This window comes from Salvia hispanica, chromosome 3, assembly GCF_029641045.1.
Source record: "Salvia hispanica isolate PSC_SH4W2 chromosome 3, Shi_PSC_v1, whole genome shotgun sequence".
Taxonomy (NCBI): domain Eukaryota; kingdom Viridiplantae; phylum Streptophyta; class Magnoliopsida; order Lamiales; family Lamiaceae; genus Salvia; species Salvia hispanica.
In genome coordinates, this window is record NC_142694.1 from 3,217,500 (window position 1) to 3,236,464 (window position 18,965).

The window sequence follows — 18,965 nt, forward strand, 5'->3', positions numbered from 1 at the left end:
GGTCTTAATCCACTAGCCGCTGCCAGAAGTCCATCTCCCAAGCCCTCACACTTGTGCATGAGAGATAGAAGCAACTACGCGACAGTAGTGGGATTCGAACCCAGACTCACACTTGGCATTTCATTTTCACATTTGTTGCAGTGAGGGAGGATTGCAATGGAACAAACTTTGGTAGTGTAATGATGATGTGCAGTTTAGTTGATAAGACGTTGATCTTTCATCCGTTAGGCCGGGGTTTTGTGTTAACGGGGAATAAGAAAAATGAAGGAAAAAACAACATTTGGTGGTATAAGAATTCTCTCGGATCTTCATAAAATTGTGTATAAATGCATCAAGAGGGAATGAAATGCTAGTACTATGTGTCAAGTACTCTTTGTCTGTTTGATTTTTCTGACTTTTCTAGCATAGATTTTGTCATTTTGAATCTTTGATATTGTTTGAGGTTACACAAAGGTTTACTGGAGCTGTCTGAATTATCAAGTTCTGATGGAAAATTGTTAGTTTAGTTTAGTTTTTAATATTTGGAATTGTGGATGTGTAAGAGCCGTCAAACACTAGCATAATATAATTACTTTTACAAATCTTTTGCTCTCAATATGGTTATGAAATGCATACAGTTTTAGCAAGTCCTTTTCACTACAAGGAAAGAGACCAAAACTAATTCTCATTGACACACCTGAAGAGATGTGTGAATATGTATTTTCTGGGATGGTAGAATAAATGAATTTGGACAATAAATGACACCAAAATCACAGGTTCGGAACTAGTATTAGCATACTTGCAGCAGTGAGGTCACGAATGTTGTCTACCTACCTGCAACTCTTCAATAGATAAGAAGACGGAGTTGCACCACCACCACCACTGCTGCTTAAAAATTTCCTAGCTTCCTTTCCTGGTGTTCCACATTCGCTAAAATCAAGTGCGCGCCTCTCTGCCTGCAATGCATTTCCCCGGGTTATTTTACTTTAAGCAAAACATGTGAATGATGGAGTTCATAAGATCTTAAAGGAAAATACCATCAAATTTGAAGCTGAAAGGGAATGATGTTCTTCCCGAGTGTGTTCGTTCTCCTTCTCTCGTTGCTCTTTTGCGCAGCATTTTCCCTTGAGTAATGACTCTGGAGTTTCATCGCCCAACACCTTCTGGGCATCAGACAATGCACCAGCAGTCTGCTCGCCCAGGTGCTTCATTAATCCAATGGCATCGTAACATCGATTCCTTGGGCTCAAGTAACCAATATCCTACAAAAGAATATGCATTCTGTGATAAGATCTCAGTGGATGAAGAACTTCTTTATACTTCTTCATCACTCGCATTTCCCAGACCTCAATAGTTATATCAGTATTGACTCTGGGTCCCGGTAAGATAGTGTTACCAAACCAAGGTGATTTCCAAGGTGAAGGACATTCCATGCTCCACTTAAATGGTGTTCCCACATACCTAGTAACAGAAATAAAAAAAAAAAAATCAGAACTGAGAATCCGACTGCTAGCAGATGAGATACAGTGGCAGTTATCTTACATTCCAGAACTTTCAGCTTTCTTCTGTGTAGGACTCAAGGACTGAAGAGTAGTGTTGTCTTTCTCAGCTGAAGATAATACACGTCCAGGCTTGGATATTGATTGTATTCTCCTTGTATATTGATTTCCAAGAGCTTTGGCACTAGGACGATTTGTTCCGTCACTCTTAGTTCCAAAGCGATCAGGAGAAAAGAATAGCATGTCATTTATGTCATGCTCAACAAGGATCCCAGACAACTCTTTTGCCTGTCAAATAAGAGTAGTGAGATTATTATACTATGATAAAAACCAAGAAAGACTCGTCTGATTCATAATTGTGATTCGTATATGAGCTTTTACATACTTCGTAAAATATGATCAGAACAAGAAAAGAAAATCAAACTCGATTAACCATTACTACTTTGTAATTACAATGTCTAAACCTTTTTTCACTAAGGAAATTGATAAGTGCATAAACATTTGGTGCAAATTTTCTACAGTAAGCTATTTTGTGATTCTCTTTCTTGGTTATTTCATTTCAAAACTCAACTGCCGTGCATATTAGCACCATTGCCACTGAATCAATCCACATGGAGAAGGAGACCAGAGAGCACTCACCTTATCCATTACATCTTTATCAATGACGTTAGTTTGGACTTCTTCCACAGCAGCTTGTTCCGTTTGCATTCCTGAACATTCACTGACAATATTGTCTTTCTGCGAGTTTCTGCTCCCTGCAATGAGATAATTTTGATTGTCCTCATTCTTTGCCTCTTCACAAGCATGGGTGACGTTTCCTTTTTCTATGGAGTCTCCTTGCTGGTTCAAACCTCTCTGGTCTTCCATACATTCGTTAAACATAACCTCCAAACAAGATACTTGATTAGCCATATTCGAAACTGATTCAGGCTTAGAACATGCAAGTTTCTTCTCGTATCTCTTTTCTGACAAAGGGGACAACAAGTCGCGGGGTCTTTTCCTCAGTATTGATGGCGTGCTTGTAAAACTTTTGGCAGCACTTTTTAGAGAAGATACAGGACTAGCATCTCTAGACGGTGAATCCCAAAGTTTTAACGGCGTCATGGAGGATAACATCAGCTGGCGGATTCCCAGCGGACTGTACTCCTGATGCATGTCACTACAAGACTGTATAAGATCACAGCTGAAAAATGGAATATCCAAGCTTGGAAAACGAGGAGGCTCATAGAATAAAGCTCCTGAATCCTGCTGTTCAACTGATTTTTTGTCCTTGGGAGAACAGCATGGTGAATCAGCATTCAGTGGTTGCAGTACAAAATCATTGGCAGGAACTAGTTTTGGTGATCTCTTGGCCTCATCAAAATTATCCTCATGTGGAGAACAATCAGATTCATTAGCACAGAAAAAATTGTCCAGTGTCCGCGGGGATATAAGCACAGGCTCATCATCCACATGTGTAGAATAGTCAAACTGATCTGTATATGATCTTGATAAGACTGGACCATCATCAGGTGGAAGTTGAGTAGGAACATGGTCAGGTTGAGTAGACAAAGCCCCCTGCATACTTGAATAATCATGGACAGGAACAAGGTCAGGTTGAGTAGACAAAGCTCCCTGCATACTTGAATAATCATGGACAGGAACAAGGTCAGGTTGAGTAGACAAAGCTCCCTGCATACATGAATAATCTTGGACAGGAACAAGGTCAGGTTGAGTAGACAAAGCTCCCTGAATACTTGAATAATCATGGACTAATGAGTTTTCTGATTCATGAACATTGGAAATATCATTTACAGAGAGATGTCCACCATGGCCCATGTCAGGATATACCATATTGCAGTCTGCATTAGTTACTGGATTAGGGGTGTCAGAAACCACACCCATGTTTACCATGGAAATGGAACCATCCAGATGCATGTAAGTCTCTGTTGGAAAGTTTATTGCATCATGATTCTCACTCCCATTTAAAGCTTGCATGAATGTTCCAGATGTTTCATGCCCAAGATCCAGCATAGACATGTCAGGATCATTGGTATTTGCTTGCCAATCTTCCCCGGAAAAGGTCCTCCAATCTAGAGATGTATCCTGCTGTATTAACTTAGCACCCATTTCACAATGTGCTTCTAGTGTGGTATATGTTACTTCTCGAAACGCAGGAGGATAATCATCAGTTGCTTGGCGATCCTCATCGTGATGAGTGGTTCGGTTGATTGTGTTGTTTAGTGGTTGAGAAGTGCTGGGAAAAACTGAAGCTTGACTGCATGCTGAAGCTCCCTCCACTTCTGCTCCATCTTTATCCTCTCCACTGCTTTGTTGTGCCTTTGAAGAGGATGAAACTGCTGACTGATTTGACTGGATAACAAGTGGTGTGCCTTGGTATTTTGAAAGTAACCCTGACGCCACATACATATCCACTTTCTTCTTGACAGAAGAATTCCAATGATTTTTAATCGCATTATCGGTTCTGATGGCATACATCAGATAGAAACAAAATGAGTATAAACAAGAAGATATAAAATGGTATGTGGATGATATAGGAGTCAAAGCTGATAGTATATTTTTGTGGAATTATTAGTTGCTCTATGTTATATGATTCTGTACCTTCCTGGCAAGAACTTTGTCAACTCTGCCCACTTGTTTCCATAAATTTGATGTGCACGAATCAAAGCTAGTTCCTCCTCTTGTGTCCAAGCTTCTTTGTTTATATTAGGATTAAGATGATTGTGCCACCTTCAATACAATATCATCAATAGAGGAAGCATCCTAAGGAGTAAATTCAAGAAATGATCTTTACATTTGCAGATTTTGAAGGGAAGTGAAGATAATGTACAAGTAGTTTCTGTTTGTTTTTTCAGCTACGTAAGTGCTAGTTAGGTTCGATCTTTTAATTCACAAATCATGCTTCGCACAACAAATATTTTGATCAGAAACTTTCACCTTTTGAAAACATTGATAACCAATCACAACCAATAATGATTTAATGTGTAATTAACAAGTAGAAAATTCAAACAATAATCTTATAGATCTTGCTATAGAAGATGAACAGCAAACAGAGTCATGCAAGCTTACCGTTCCCTACATTGCTTTCCAATACGCCCAGGAAGATGCTGTGCAATGGTAGACCACTTTTTTGGACCATATTTGTTCACCAATTCAACTATTACTTCATCCTCCTAATAATTGATAAACAAAAGAACAGTTGCATTTCCATTATGTCGTCCAGAAAGATCAGATGCAAAAACGGTGAAAAAGAAAAGGTGCCAAACCTCTTTTGACCATGGACCTTTGACAAGTTCTGGATTCAGAACTTTTTGCCATCTGTGTAAGCACTGTACATCTGCTCGATCCTTGAAACACTCGGCTACATATCAACGTTACATAACACATAAACAGAAAACTGCTGCATCATCTCATGTACAAATATCAAAAAGAGAAAGAACAGAAGGCTGGTAAATGCTTCAGGTGTGGAACCCAGTAGTTGGAGAAGTTACAGGAAATTCAATGCTAGTTTCGGATTTACAGGTAGTAAATGAAAAGAATCTCAAATTCGTAAGTCTACCTATCTTTCTCCAGTTTTTCCCTTTGAATCGTTGAACAGCCATCCGTAAAATTTCATCCTGTCAGAAAATAGAATATAGATATATATACTGAATCAAAAATAAAACTTAAGTGCCAGCACCTTTGTTACGCTTCAGACTGAGGTAAACAGTGCCAAAATCCAAAGGAAAAAGTGAAACTCGACTTAACTACCAAAAGATCAGAACTCGTTTTATAAGAAGTCAAGCAAACTACTTTTGAGTGCTTATTAGGTTGGGGAAGGTAGGATGGTTTTGACTAAAAAGCATCGTCATAGTAAGGTAATGGTAAAGAGTGCATATTGATGCATCATATACGTTATTTAACTTCCAACTTTTCAAGCATGCCTATACATCTAAAAGTATCATGCTCTAACATAATGGACATCTGATATTTTCACCAGATAAACGAAAAAGGAAATGAGAAAGAAGATGCTGATAGAGACAGATAAGTATGCATCTAGAGAGATATAGATAACCTCTTCTGGTGTCCATTGCCCTTTAGTCGAACGTCGTGTCGGACCACTTCTTCTCCTACACAAAGAGAGCACAAGTCAGGTATACCAACTCCAATCTGAAAAAAATAATCTCGCGTAGTGTAAAGATTAAGTTCGGCTATGGATGATGCAAAAAGAACGTGTATATTTCTAAAGGTGCCTTTACCTCCTAATGCAATGTTAGTACATGACATACTTAGCAGAAAACAAATGTAAAATGGTAATTACTTAATGCATAGGATAAGCATTATATGGGCTCAAAAAGATTACCCTTGCGAAGTTTGAACTCTCTGTAGACCATCTCCAGAACCTTCTGAAGGAGTATTCGTAATCTGATGATTCTGATCACTTTCCATATTCACTTAAAAACAAGATAATCGGCATAAGCCAGTTCTCTCACGTTGGCAATATTCTCCAGAATGTTTTCTCCATATCATGATATGCCACCCTATAGAATGGTATGCACTGCCAGATCCAGGATGAGGTGAAATGCTGAGAATGTGGTATCAGACAAACAAGAGGTCAGGTTAGATGAAAGATGCAGATATGCAACAAAATTATAGAAGTAGAGATTCATTTTCTTTGGTCCGTAATTTGCCATCATATCATGAAAGCCAAAGTTGTTATGTTGTAAGCTTTTTCAAAAAATGAACAGGGTTCTAAGGCTTTCTGCATTTATTACCAGCTGAATATACTAAATAGTTAGTACAAAATAAGTCCTTTGAATGACAGATCTGTATGTGAAGAAAACTAAAGTATTTTTGTTGCCTTCTCTTTTCTGACAACATAACAACAGTTGAGGTCTTGTAAAAAATCTCACAAAATCAAAAGTTAAAACAACCTAATGACAGCTCAGATTAAGTAAAAAATTAACAGGGCAATGAAGTGCTGATATATATCAAAAGTACTACTAGCAAGCCTCTGTATGTAGTCTTCAAACTCCATAAACTAAGCACCACACTAAATTGAACTCACAAAAAACTAAACGCTAAATCTTGCATAGTTGGTAGAGATGAAAAGTGCATGGAATTCCACCATCCATTGGAGCTGGCTAGCACAAACCCCCATGATTACATGATTTAGAATCAACAGTATTGGCCCCAACTCTCAAAATATAGAACTAATGTAAATCAGAACATCCTCACACTTTCTTAAACAAACAAGCCAAACTACTAAGCTTAAGGACAATCATGAACAGTATAAACTACATTTCCAATTTATCAGCCAATCCAACATTCATGATTCTGAATGCAAAAGGATAATTCGCACACAAAACGTCAACTGAAGCAAAATATAGTGCAATAGCAACTCTAACGTGATATATCTCAGACAAATGATCAAACAGAAAAAAATCCACGCACAAATACAGAAGAACAGCTCTAAATTGAAATACTATTTCCTAACTACAGCTCGAAACGTGAAATCCTCAGTTCATAAACCCGGCCACACCATTACAGAAAATACAAATAGCAAATTCACAAAATTAACCACGAGTTTCAGAATCTCACCGATCTCAGCTCGACGATCTTCTCCGACAAATGAAATGATCAAACTCTGCCCGATCGGTTCGACGCTCATTTGCAGATTCTAAACCAATTCTTCGTCTTCACTCGAATTCGCACTGCTCAAAAACTAATAATCGTCCACGAACACAGCTCAAAAACTGTTAATCGTCTACTAACAGCTCAGAAAACAATAATCATCCACCTCAGTTCAGTGCTTGCCTTCGTTGGTTTGGAGAGATAGAGAGAGAGAGAGAAATGAAGAGAGAGAAAATAAACGGTCCCCGAATTCAAAAATAATAGGGCGGAGAACTGTTACACACACTGACGGTAAAATACGAATAGTTTTATTTATATACGCGGATGGCTACGAGCTTGCCACGTAGGATATCTGAGTTCGTTGTTTAAAGACTTTTTCAAATAGTATTAAATGTAAACGTATAATTAATCCCAAATTTATGATAAATTAATCCCATGATTACGATAATTAATCGTACCTGAAAAGGGATCAATTGTGTTAATGCTAAATTCCAAAATCACATTGTATTTAGACTAATTTACTAATGTTTTATTTGGAATTTTATTTTATGAGTTATGGAAACTCGTGTGCACGTAACTTTTTTTCTATTAATGAAAATCAGTTTTCAAATTATGTGTTTTTTAATGATACTATTCGTGCTATTTGAATATTGATGCACGTTCGAACTTATACAAGTGTTTTAATTATATTTTTTTTTTATTTTGAGGTCACCATCGATTTTGAATTATTATTTTACCACTCGATTTATATCGGGGCTAAATGTACTTGTACAAATCATGCTAAAAATACAAATGGGTAATTATACTAATTAAGTATTTAAGGCAATTAGTCAAGTTGAGACAAATATGTTCATCTTTTGAATTTTGAATTATCATCTTATTACTTATAGGAAGTTTGAAAGACCATTTATAAACATCATAGTATCATATTATGACGAACAAGAAATTTTTTTAGATAAATAAGAAATAAAAAGATTAGTAATGTCATACTGGCACAAATCAATTATCTGGCACCTGATTTATAAAATTTATATTACTATTATTAACTATTTTGTCTACTTTTACTTTTTATGCTTAGATTATAAAAATCATTATTTTATAATCATAAATTTAAATTATTTACAGTACAAAATTACTAGCTGAACATTAGTGTGACAAAATTCAAAAAAACATTAATGAATCATCAGCTATAAGAAAATTAACAAATATATAGGAGTATTTATTAGGTCAATGGATTATTTTTTATTCTTATACTATAAAGAATAAATACTCCTTTTATTTCCATAGTCACCTCTCTCCAAATAAACGGCTTGGCAATTGGGTGAATTTGGGGGAGAAAAAAATTTTGGGGGGCTAAATTAGTCATTTCATCCCAATTTTTGATCAAGCACAAACACAAACCTCAAATTTGTATATCACATTTTTAGATAAAATTGATTCTTGTCAAATATTGATTGAAATGCGGGCTTTATTACAAAACTTGGGCCTGCCAGAAATAAATCCATCACATTAGTAAAAGAAAACAACGAAATAATTTTAACTACATTAGTTACTCCATATACATATGACTTGTCGGTCGATACATACAATCTTATGAAAAAACATAAACAAAAAAATGAGACCAAAGATTGGAAATATAAAAATTAAACCAAAGATCTCATGAAGATAAGCAGCCTCGCATTGAGCACTAAGCGAATTATTCTTTCGCCTTTTACTAAAGAATACCGAGTGCTCGTTGCAATCAAAAGGCATATGCCAATTTTTCAAGGGAATTTGCTCTCTTGAGCTAGGCTCTCATAATTTAATCACAAAATTTGCTATATATTAAATTTAATTGTGCGTGCAAGAATAATACTCCCTCCGTCCCAAGATAAGTGACCTACTTCTTTTGGGTACGGGATTTAAGGAATGGTATTTAAATAAGTTAAAGTGAAGAGAGTAAAGTATGAGAGAGGGAAAAGTAGAGGAGAGAAGAGAGAATAAAATAGGTGGAGAATAAAGTAAGAGAGATGACTTTTTGCTAAAAATGGAAATAGGTCATTTATAGTGGGACACCCCAAAAAGGAATACAAGTCACTGAGGGAATATCAAATAGCAGCAAAATAATCTTAACTATACTAGTAGTACCTCGATGTTGCAATACATGAGGTAAGTGCATAACATAAATAATGCGATTGATTGAAAATTGTATCGCCTTTTATAGATGAATACAAAAATAGAGTATATAATGAATTGAATATATCAATTACTACAAATAATCACGAAACTAGGAGCACAAACTAAACCAATATAAAAAATTAAATAAAACACACTTTGGTGGAACTTGAACTATAGGCCTTCAATATGAGCTACCCACTTCTGCATTGAATCCAGCTTTGAGCATCAATCTGTATCAACGAGAAGCTCCATCTCAAGGAAAAGATCCGACAGCAGCATATCCAAAACCCGAACAGGCTCCTAGCTCAATTCGTATCGTCACAAATACTACAGAAGGTGTAACTCAGCACCAATCAGTAGTTTTCATCATCACCGGCACCTCTAGTGTCATGAGACACTTCAATATCCGATACTTCTCCTGAGCTGCACAAAGATATGCCAGGACGAGCTTTGTCATTTCTCAATCTACACCGTGATGGATCCTCAAATAAGGTACTGGGGATAGATTGCAGGAAGTTGAAGTAGGCGTATTTGATGTCGAATTGCATATCATACCCTATCAGTCAGTCATCACTCACTCAGGTAAGACTACTTTCATATCAAGATCTCTTATCTTAAGAAGTGAAAAGATAATCACACAAAGATAGGTTTGGTTAGTACAGTAGTTTATGGCAATAGTGAGGCCCGTGTCGTCTAGGCTCTGTCTAACGTGATGAAACCACATGCTCGGCCTGCACAATATCCCACACCAACATTATGATCAATAACGATGCCCAAAAGATTATTACCAGTCTATTTGAAGTAGTACGAGTTTGAAGCTATAATAACTGAGTAAAGGAATCGAGGAAGGGAAGGAGAAGCTCACAAATAAAGCATCTCGCCCGCCTTAACAGAAACTTCAAATGGCTTTGGTCCATTGAAATACAGGGGAAACTTCTCCATTTCTCTCCGCTTATCTTGAGGCAAAGGATATGGATCCACACTACACCATGGCGCGTTCGAGTTTGGATCCTCTAACTCCAGCGAGAACTCTCCACTATCCTATCATACAGAAACACCCAGTCTTAGCCAAATCGACCCACAAGAAAGAATGATTCAAGGCAATATTTATTTCTCATTAACCAATACTCTATGCTCAATTTTTTTTTATCCACAGCCCAGAAACATAGAACATCCTCATCAACAAGATTCTTACGAGTTCACCTCTACATAGAGTCGTGATTTCCAACTTTCCAACTCTATTCAGAAAGAACGGGACAAGCCCCAATCTCAAGCCTTCACTCAGTAAGCTATTCAAGCTGCATTCATTATTGCAATCAGACAAACTTGCAGCAATTCTCCATCACTGAAGAACAAGATGAATCCTAATCTTCAAGATTGCACACATTAATCTATTACAGCTGCATTTGTGATTGCAATAAAACAAATTTCCACCACTCAACCTAATCACTCACATACAATCAACACAAACGCAAAGGCCATCAATATTCAATTCATAACCCTAATCAATGCATCCCAATTTCCCCCTCTACCTCTACTTCTAATCAGGGACAAAACAATAAACCCTAATTCCCAAAACTGCACAAATTACTCCATTCCAGCTCAATTCCAACTGCAATCAATGGAAAACAGAATCAATTAATCACCTGATCACAGGCATACTTGGCGGCCGGATATTCGCGAACGTACATTCTATGAAAATCGGTAGGCGGAAGCAAAAGAAATTTCTTCTCCCCAGTGATCACAACATAGAGATTTTCGTAGTGATCCTTATGGAACGATGTCTCCGAGAAATGATTCCCGATCCACAAATTAACCGCCTCCGGCGCGCATCCCAGCGCCGCCGTCGCCCACGGCACGTGCTCCTCGCAATCCGCCGCAAGCGCTCCATACTCGCGGCGGAAGCAGTCATTCTGCTGCTGCAGGTACGCCACTTTCTTCGCCTCGTCATCCGACGCGAGAACTGAGTCCAGAGCTTCGGGAAAGGGTAGGGTTTCGACGTGTGCGGAGGCGAAGCAGAGCGCGGAGGGGTCGGAGGGGTGGGGGGCTAGAGCGTCGGCTCTGCCGGTGGGGGTGAGGTGGAGGGAGACGGGGGTGGTGGAGAGGGCGGTGCGGAGGTAGTCGGTGGAGGGCCAAAGGGAGAGCGCGGGCCAGTCAGGGACGGCGGCGGAGATGAGGCAGGGTTTGTTGGCGGCGACGTAACGGCGGAGGAATTGGAGGGGGGTGGGTGGGGCGGGTAGGTTGTCGACGTGGGGAGGGCTGCCTAGGCTTAGTTCTCTCACGTCCTGCCATAGGTTTTCAATCGAGGATTCGATTTTTTCCGCCATTGACGAAGCTTTACGAATCTCCGTTGAATTCAAATTTTCAGTCCTATGTTACACCAAATTACAATTTTGTCCTCTATTACGTGTAACGAACTAAGAGCATCCACAATGGCTCAAGGACTAGGAACTAGACACTGCCACATCATCAGGATTAGAAATTGCATGCCACATCACTATGACACCCAACTGCATGCCACCACTACCACCCACGTCGCTGCCACCCGCATCACCATTTCGCGATATTATGTACAGAAATTAAGAGGGAGAAATTAGTTAAAACAAGTGGTGCGAATGAAAACGACTTGCAGATATCAGTATATATATATATAGAGGTTCGAAAATAAATAAATAAAAAATACGCTGGCCAATTATTAGCCGATTGGGAGCCTGCAGTGGCGGCTAGCGCCCGCGAATTGGCGTGCACTAGCCGATCGGCTCGTCGAATCACCGCTCACCGGCTACAATGATAGGCTAGCCAGACCGCTAGCCTCCGTTGGAGATGCTCTAACTACAACGGTTTCATTTTATTATAGATGGATGGACAACAAGTTGTAATTTATCAAATTATTACTCATAAATCTAAATAATATTTATGTGGCCTTTACCGTAAGCATTTCCAGTTTCGTCAATAAATTTGGTACATACAATGATACAATTAATTTAATTTAATAAATTTAAAGACAGAAAAATTAAAAACTAAATTATGGGGACATGCTCAAAAGAGCAAATCCCCTCCAAAAATTGGCGTATGCCTCTTATTTGCAACGAGCACACGGTATTCTTTAGTAAAAGGCGAAAGAATAGTTCGCTTTGTGCTCGATGCGAGGCTGCATACTTTAAAAGAACCATAGATTTCCTTTTTATATTTGCAACCTTTGGTCTCCCTCTATTGTTTTGGCGATGTGGGATTTCCTGCCATTATATAAATTTAACTTTTACAATTGTAAGAGCATTATGTAATTAATTCGTTGGTTGCATAAAAGAAGGGATAGTAAACAAGCGTTCATTTTATGGGCGATGATTATTCCATAGCAGAAATCATTCGATGGCAGTAACATTTTTTTTTTTCATCAATCAGCTTGCTTGCATTTTATACAGAGAGATGTTGAATTCACTAGCATTGCTCTACTCCTTCACAAACCACAGTTCTTCATTTATCGATTACGGTAAATCCCGAATTCATTCGTCATTTAGTAAATAAAATAAAATAGCCGGCGTCTAAAAACTGAGATGGAAATTCAATATACATGACACAAGAATTAAGAAATTGATATTGGTAGAGTTTAAACTTTGAAAAAACCTACTTTTGTAAAAAAACTGATTTATATCCAGAAAATTTAAAAAGTAAATTATGGGGACCTTACTCAAAAGAGTAAATCCCCTCCAAAAATTGGAGTATGCCTCTTGATTGCAACAAGCACACGGTATTCTTTAGTAAAAGGCGAAAGAATAGTTCGCTTTGTGCTCAATGCGAGACTGCTTATGTTAAAAAGAGCCAAAGGTTTGATTTTTGTATTTGCAACCTTTGGTCTCACCCTGTTGTTTTGGCGATGTGGGAACATTTCTTTTACAACCATTATAGCATTAGTTAATTAAACCATTGATTGTATTATTATAATTCGACAAAAAAAGGGATAGTAAACATAACAACTCATTAGCTGAAATCATTATCAGTACTAGCATTTAGCATTCAGATTTCATATGTTGATATTTAAATTCAAAAATACATAACACACACACACACAAAATAACTTACTACTAGTACTACTACTATGTTAGTACTCCCTCTAATTCTTTGAAACCCACACAATGTGATCCTCAGGTAGATAATGGCACACCGGGACCGAGCCGGGCTTCACCCCGAGCACCTTGAAAGCCAGGTGCTCGGGATTCCACCCGGACGTGTCCCTATGGCACACAGCCACCGCCCTCGCCCTCACCCCACCGGCCCCCACAAGCGACACGCGGTGAGCCACCGTGCCATCCATCTCGTGACAATAAAACACCGCATACGCATACTCCTCCTTGTGGCACGCCGCCACCGCCCTGCCTCCCCCAATCCTCCTCACACCCTCAACCAAGTACTCCATCCTCTCCGCGCTCTCGGCCTCGGTCGACACCGCCCGCGCGTCCGCAGGCCCTACCGCGGACGCGGCGAAGTCCACCATGGCCTCGAGCGAAGTCGCGCAGAGCGCCCGCTCCTCCTCCCTCGCCGCGTCCTCGCATTCGCGGACCGTTTTCGTGATCGCCTCGGCCTCGCCCGACCCGGGCCCCACGGAGAGCTCGCGGTAGATCTCCGGGAGCGCGGCCGAGGAGAAGGGGAGGGAGGCGGCGGCGCGGCGGGGGAGGAATTTCTGGCGGTTTGCGGGCTTGGTGAAGCGGAGGGTCATCTTGGTGGCGGCGCGGAGGTCCTTTTCGAGGAAGAAGAGGGCCGCGGCGGGGTCATCGCGGAGCTGGGTGGCCGCGGCGGCGTATCTGTAGATGAAGGGGTTGGAAGAGGGGGAGACGCGGAAGTAGATGGGCTTGCCGTTTCGGTTGTGTGATCCGACGGTGATGCCGCCGCCGGGGCCGCCGACGCTGACGTGGGTGCCGTTGTTTCTGGTGGTGTTGACGCTCACGCCGCCGCTTCCGACGCTCACGCTGGCGTTGTTGGAGTTCACGCCCACGCCGCGGAGGCCGCTCTTGTCTTCCAGCCATTCTGGGGAAAAATCGTGAATTTTGGTCAAATTTTGGTCGATTTCATAATTTAAAAAATAAGTTCAATAAATCGTGAAATTTGTTAAAACTAGTCGGAAAAATTACGAACGTTAAATTACTATTGCATGCATGCTACCAAATTTTGACAAAACTTCGTGATTTTTTTTGTTGTTAATTTTAAAATCACGTGACAAACCAGAAGTTGACCATACCGGGAGTTGGCTGCAAGAGATCTTTTAAAGATTTGGGCATGGGAGTGTTTGGCAACATTGAATTCCAGTACTCCTCTGAAGGAAAAGCTGCATGGCTTACAACTATTGCCACCTGAAAATTTTATTTACATCCAAACACAAGACAACTTAATTAGCAAAAATAAAATGAAAATCAAGATTCTAATCATCAAGATTTCACTCACATAGAGAGAAGCAATAAAGGCCAAAATCTTGGACTCCATAGCGAAAAATGTAGTAGAAGTTTGCTACTCAAAACAATGAAAGATGCAATGTGGAAGAAAATGAGATAATACCCACACTTATTTATAACTCATAAACACAGACACATGAATGAAGAGAAAATGTCACTACACACCACGTCACCATCTAAAAAAATGACTAGTTATTACTACAAACTTAAATGTATTCTGTATAATTATGCACACACAGTCACTTCGACTGATTTTACTATATAGTGTAATTGTGTAAATAATTAATGGTTAAATAATCAATAGTTTAGATACGTACAAAATTGTAAGCTATATATAGGTGTGGACAGTGGGCAGTTGCCTCTAAAACTTGGGGTGGACTAATGTCATCCAATAAAATTTTTCGATGTGAACTACTACTTCACTTTACTAAGTATTTTGCAAATTGCAATGAATTTAATAGTAGTTATTGTAAATTAAACTGGTGGGCTAGTGCATCCCTAAACTATCAACCACCGATATATGTTGGTGGATTTGGATGGGAGTTGGAGCTTAATAATTTAACTTAATATTTCTCCTTTATTATGATGGTTACTATTCTAATTAAATTAATCTTACTGTAAATAGAAAATAGTAAGAAAAATCATAAATTTTAGTTCGTTTCGACTTTCGAAGCTGTGAAAATATGTCATAAAAAATTATGAGTTGTATCATTATTCTCAAATTTTCCACGAGATCTAATTTTGGTTGAATTGTTTAATATGACATCCAAAAAATTCTATAAAGATGAGATCCATAAATTTTATCATTTTTCTTTGCACACTTACAATAACTCACCTCGTCATCAATTAGAAACATGTATGTGCCAGATCAACAATATAAATAGAAAACTAGAATATTTTGTCCTGATAAAATGGAAAACAAAAAAAGAAGAAGGGATAAAATTGATATTTTTATGAGTAATTTTTAAAATTGTGAATAAAACCAGAAAAACTAAATCAAAATTTATGATTTTTCTAGAATTTGGTAATGTGAATATCGTAATGTTGGAAGGTATAAGAAGTTGATATCAAATTCAAAATCCCTAAAAACTAGGGGAACAAAGTGATTGTGTGCAGAAAAAATGTGTATGTGCATGTGCACCAATAAATGGGCCATGAAATGTTGTTGAAAGTATCCCTGTTTGACTCTTGTTGGACACGTGTTGGTTATTAAATCAGTTGCCAATATTAAATAATTCATTAATTCATTGTATAATAATAAAACTATGATTAGTAGCAGAAGAATTTTCAATGTTGCAATTGAATTACAAGATCTACTCCAAAACTATTATTTAAATTAAAACCACCCAAAAATAATTAGCAAAGTAATTGTATAAACCGTTATCTACCTGGGGAGGTTTCGGTTGCCAAGATTAAATTTCATGATTAAATATGTATCATGTTTGATTCATAAGATTGAACCCTACAATTTAATACTAGATGAATTGTCTCATGATAATTAATAATAGCCTTCCTTCTCCAACTGAAATAATCTCTTAACTTAATACTAGATGGATAGTCTCGTAATATTAGTCATGACAATCCAAAACCAATAAATCTCATTTTGGCCAACCACATCAGTGGGCTTTAACAAATTTTGAGTATTTCCCAACAAGATTCGGAATCAAAATTCTACTAATAATGGGCCTTACTCCCTAATATAGTAATATTGGACCCAATATATACATTTTACTCAAATTTTGTTATTTACTAGTAGTATTTGTTAGTAGTATTTAATAATGGGCTTCCATATTAACATATTCCTCAACCATTATATTTGTTCATCTATTTAATAATGGGCCCTACACCCTAATATTGGGCCCATTATATACATTTTCTGCTCAATTTTTGTTACTATAGTTTTTAATAATGGGCCTAATTAGTACTAACATTTTTCTCAACCATTGTTATTTGTTCACCTATTGAATATACCCTTATATAAGGCCCATCATGAATACAATTATTAGCCAACCTCAAAACTTTTTTTAAAAAAAATGTACAAATAAATAAATAAATAATAATAGTAAAAAAATGTGGATACTTGGTCCGATCAAGAAGTTTGCCCTTCTTTATGGTTAAAATACGAATTAATCAACTATTTATTATAATGGCTAAATTTAAAATCTTAAGTAAATTTTTTGAAATCTCTTATGCTAATTGAGCAAAATCAAATTCTTATTTAGTAAAATTGATCACAAAATATTGATGGTCGAATAATTTGAAAAAAAAGGGTTGGTCCCTTTGTTTGTTAATGGAAATTTTGGCCTACATTCCAAAACACAAAAATATTTAAAAGGAAAAGGCGCACTCGCGATTTCGTATATAGAATGCAATCTCGCTGTGGGATAAAAATATACTTTCTTCACTAAATGTCCCTTTCCTCTTTTCACTTGAATATAAATAAATAAAACTCATTTTTATAATGATTTGGGCCTGTGTCTCCACTTATTTTAATAAAACAACCTTTTCAGCACTTTGTGAATTTCATAACTACTTAAATTGCCATTTTTCCATCTCAAAGCAAATATGAACACAAAAAGAATTTTGAGTTTGAGTGCCGACTTTGTTTCTGTTTTTGTTTTTTCCTCTTCTTTCAATTGCTTCACTTGTAAGTTGGTGTATACAATTAATGTACGAGAAATCCAACAATTGACACGAATAAATCATTAGCTCACTTTGAAAATTTTTAAATATGCACTTGGGATGTACATTTCTAGATATAGTAAGTAACCTAAACAAGATTTACGTAATTAGACACAATTATATTTTATAAATTAAAACTTCTCAACCCTCAACAACGATTCGACTCATCAAAAATGACCCCAATCTTATTATTTAAGCAATAAATTAATAGAGGATTTGGGAGTCACAATCAACCGGAACAAAATTTAGTTGTCCGAACATATTGACATGTAGTACAATATATATATCTAGTCAATTATAATTACATAAATATTATCTCTCTTTTTACAATTGTGATTGGCTAGACATACCACATGATAATATGTCCGGAACTTTTTATCGTTCATCCCCCTATTTCTCGATTCTTGATGACGAGCTTCAAATCGAAAAAAAGTGATCAATCCAAAAGCAAACAATCAGCTCGTAGCAAGCAGCAAACAACACAAACAATAGCGCAACCACCTACACAACCTCCAAAGGAATATTACTAATATTGTTCTTGTTAATTGTGCTTATCTTTCCATCTAACTAATTTTAAAATTTTGTTCTACTTAATGAGTAATAAATAATTGTTAAGGCGATCATTTCTATTGGTTTAGAATTAACTAGAGATAGTTAAAGAAAAAAACTTTAGATGATTAGACAGGTTATCCGATTTATTCCATAATTGTGGTGTGTATCACTAGAGAAAATACTAGACATAACTATTCTGTTCTTCCATACAGGGAAATGTTTCTAAGAATTGCGAAATAGGATGTGATAAATTATGAAGAGAATCACTTATAAATGTGAGTGGCCTCAAGCCAAAATCTAGATAATTTACTAATTTAATTACTTTCTTTTTAATAATGTAAACATTTTATATGCAGAAAGCTGTAAAAAGTGCTTTATATCACAAGAAAGTGAAGTCCCTACTCCTGTCTTGTCAATCTTCTAAGAGAAGTGATTAGCAGAATTAATTAATTTTAAATTAAGGAAAAGAGCAAACTTTATGCTCATGCTAATTTTTCTGTCTTATACTAGTTTTGCCAATTAGAAAAGTGGGAAGAATATTTCCATAAAGTCACATTTACCCCATATTTTCTACTATAATTCTTTGATTTTCAATTGCATGACCGTCACTTCACTAACTAGATTATTCATGGAGTCTGTTTTAGAAATATTATTGATAATTAACTAAATCGAGCATATAAACACTCCCACAATGAGGGTTATCACCGAATCCCATGATTTCTTTTTCCATAAAATTTTAGACTTATATATTTAGTCTTATTTGTTCATATTCTTTCTCAATAATTTGAATTCCAACCCTATTTACAATTATGCTATTGGCCCAAAAGTGTAACTTTGATTTTCAATCTTTTTCTTAGATTGTTTTGAAGTGTTCACACATATACATGTCTTAATCACAAAGAAGATGCATCATTTGTGGACAATGATTCTTGATTGAAAATAAAGTTGGTCATCTAATTTTGCTATTAAAAAGGGGAGTAAAAGCCTCTAAGTGTGACATGATCAGCTGCATGGAGATAAATATTTTTGGGAGGTGACA

At 37.2% G+C, this 18,965-nt stretch overlaps 3 protein-coding genes and 3 non-coding genes across 6 annotated transcripts; 1 reads left to right on the forward strand and 5 right to left on the reverse strand.

Moving 5' to 3' along the window:
- Positions 1–555: 555 nt before the first annotated feature.
- LOC125214901 (transcription factor MYB3R-1-like) lies at positions 556–7,354 on the reverse strand. Its single transcript, XM_089068487.1, has 12 exons — positions 7,059–7,354; positions 5,821–6,042; positions 5,533–5,587; positions 5,038–5,095; positions 4,745–4,839; positions 4,548–4,651; positions 4,080–4,208; positions 2,118–3,942; positions 1,522–1,766; positions 1,326–1,440; positions 1,017–1,241; positions 556–935 (listed from the first exon to the last, which is right to left on the reverse strand). Exons 2-12 carry the CDS (start codon positions 5,904–5,906, stop codon positions 810–812), a joined length of 3,063 nt encoding a protein of 1,020 aa, XP_088924613.1. The 5' UTR covers positions 5,907–6,042; positions 7,059–7,354; the 3' UTR covers positions 556–809.
- Positions 7,355–8,762: 1,408 nt separating this feature from the next.
- LOC125217300 (U5 spliceosomal RNA) lies at positions 8,763–8,874 on the forward strand. Its single transcript, XR_007175712.2, has one exon. It is a non-coding gene; the product is annotated as a U5 spliceosomal RNA (small nuclear RNA).
- Positions 8,875–9,269: 395 nt separating this feature from the next.
- On the reverse strand, positions 9,270–11,590 carry LOC125212762 (2-oxoglutarate (2OG) and Fe(II)-dependent oxygenase superfamily protein). Its single transcript, XM_048113008.2, has 4 exons — positions 10,895–11,590; positions 10,114–10,289; positions 9,909–9,979; positions 9,270–9,804 (listed from the first exon to the last, which is right to left on the reverse strand). The coding sequence occupies exons 1-4, from the start codon at positions 11,573–11,575 to the stop codon at positions 9,602–9,604; spliced, it is 1,131 nt and encodes a 376-aa protein (XP_047968965.1). The 5' UTR covers positions 11,576–11,590; the 3' UTR covers positions 9,270–9,601.
- A 691-nt stretch (positions 11,591–12,281) lies between these two features.
- On the reverse strand, positions 12,282–12,401 carry LOC125217294 (U5 spliceosomal RNA). The gene has a single exon (XR_007175707.1). It is a non-coding gene; the product is annotated as a U5 spliceosomal RNA (small nuclear RNA).
- A 530-nt stretch (positions 12,402–12,931) lies between these two features.
- LOC125217295 (U5 spliceosomal RNA) lies at positions 12,932–13,050 on the reverse strand. The gene has a single exon (XR_007175708.1). It is a non-coding gene; the product is annotated as a U5 spliceosomal RNA (small nuclear RNA).
- A 176-nt stretch (positions 13,051–13,226) lies between these two features.
- LOC125212928 (BURP domain-containing protein 6-like) lies at positions 13,227–14,841 on the reverse strand. The gene is made up of 3 exons (XM_048113230.2): positions 14,685–14,841; positions 14,482–14,593; positions 13,227–14,270 (listed from the first exon to the last, which is right to left on the reverse strand). Exons 1-3 carry the CDS (start codon positions 14,721–14,723, stop codon positions 13,360–13,362), a joined length of 1,062 nt encoding a protein of 353 aa, XP_047969187.1. The 5' UTR covers positions 14,724–14,841; the 3' UTR covers positions 13,227–13,359.
- Positions 14,842–18,965: the final 4,124 nt, after the last annotated feature.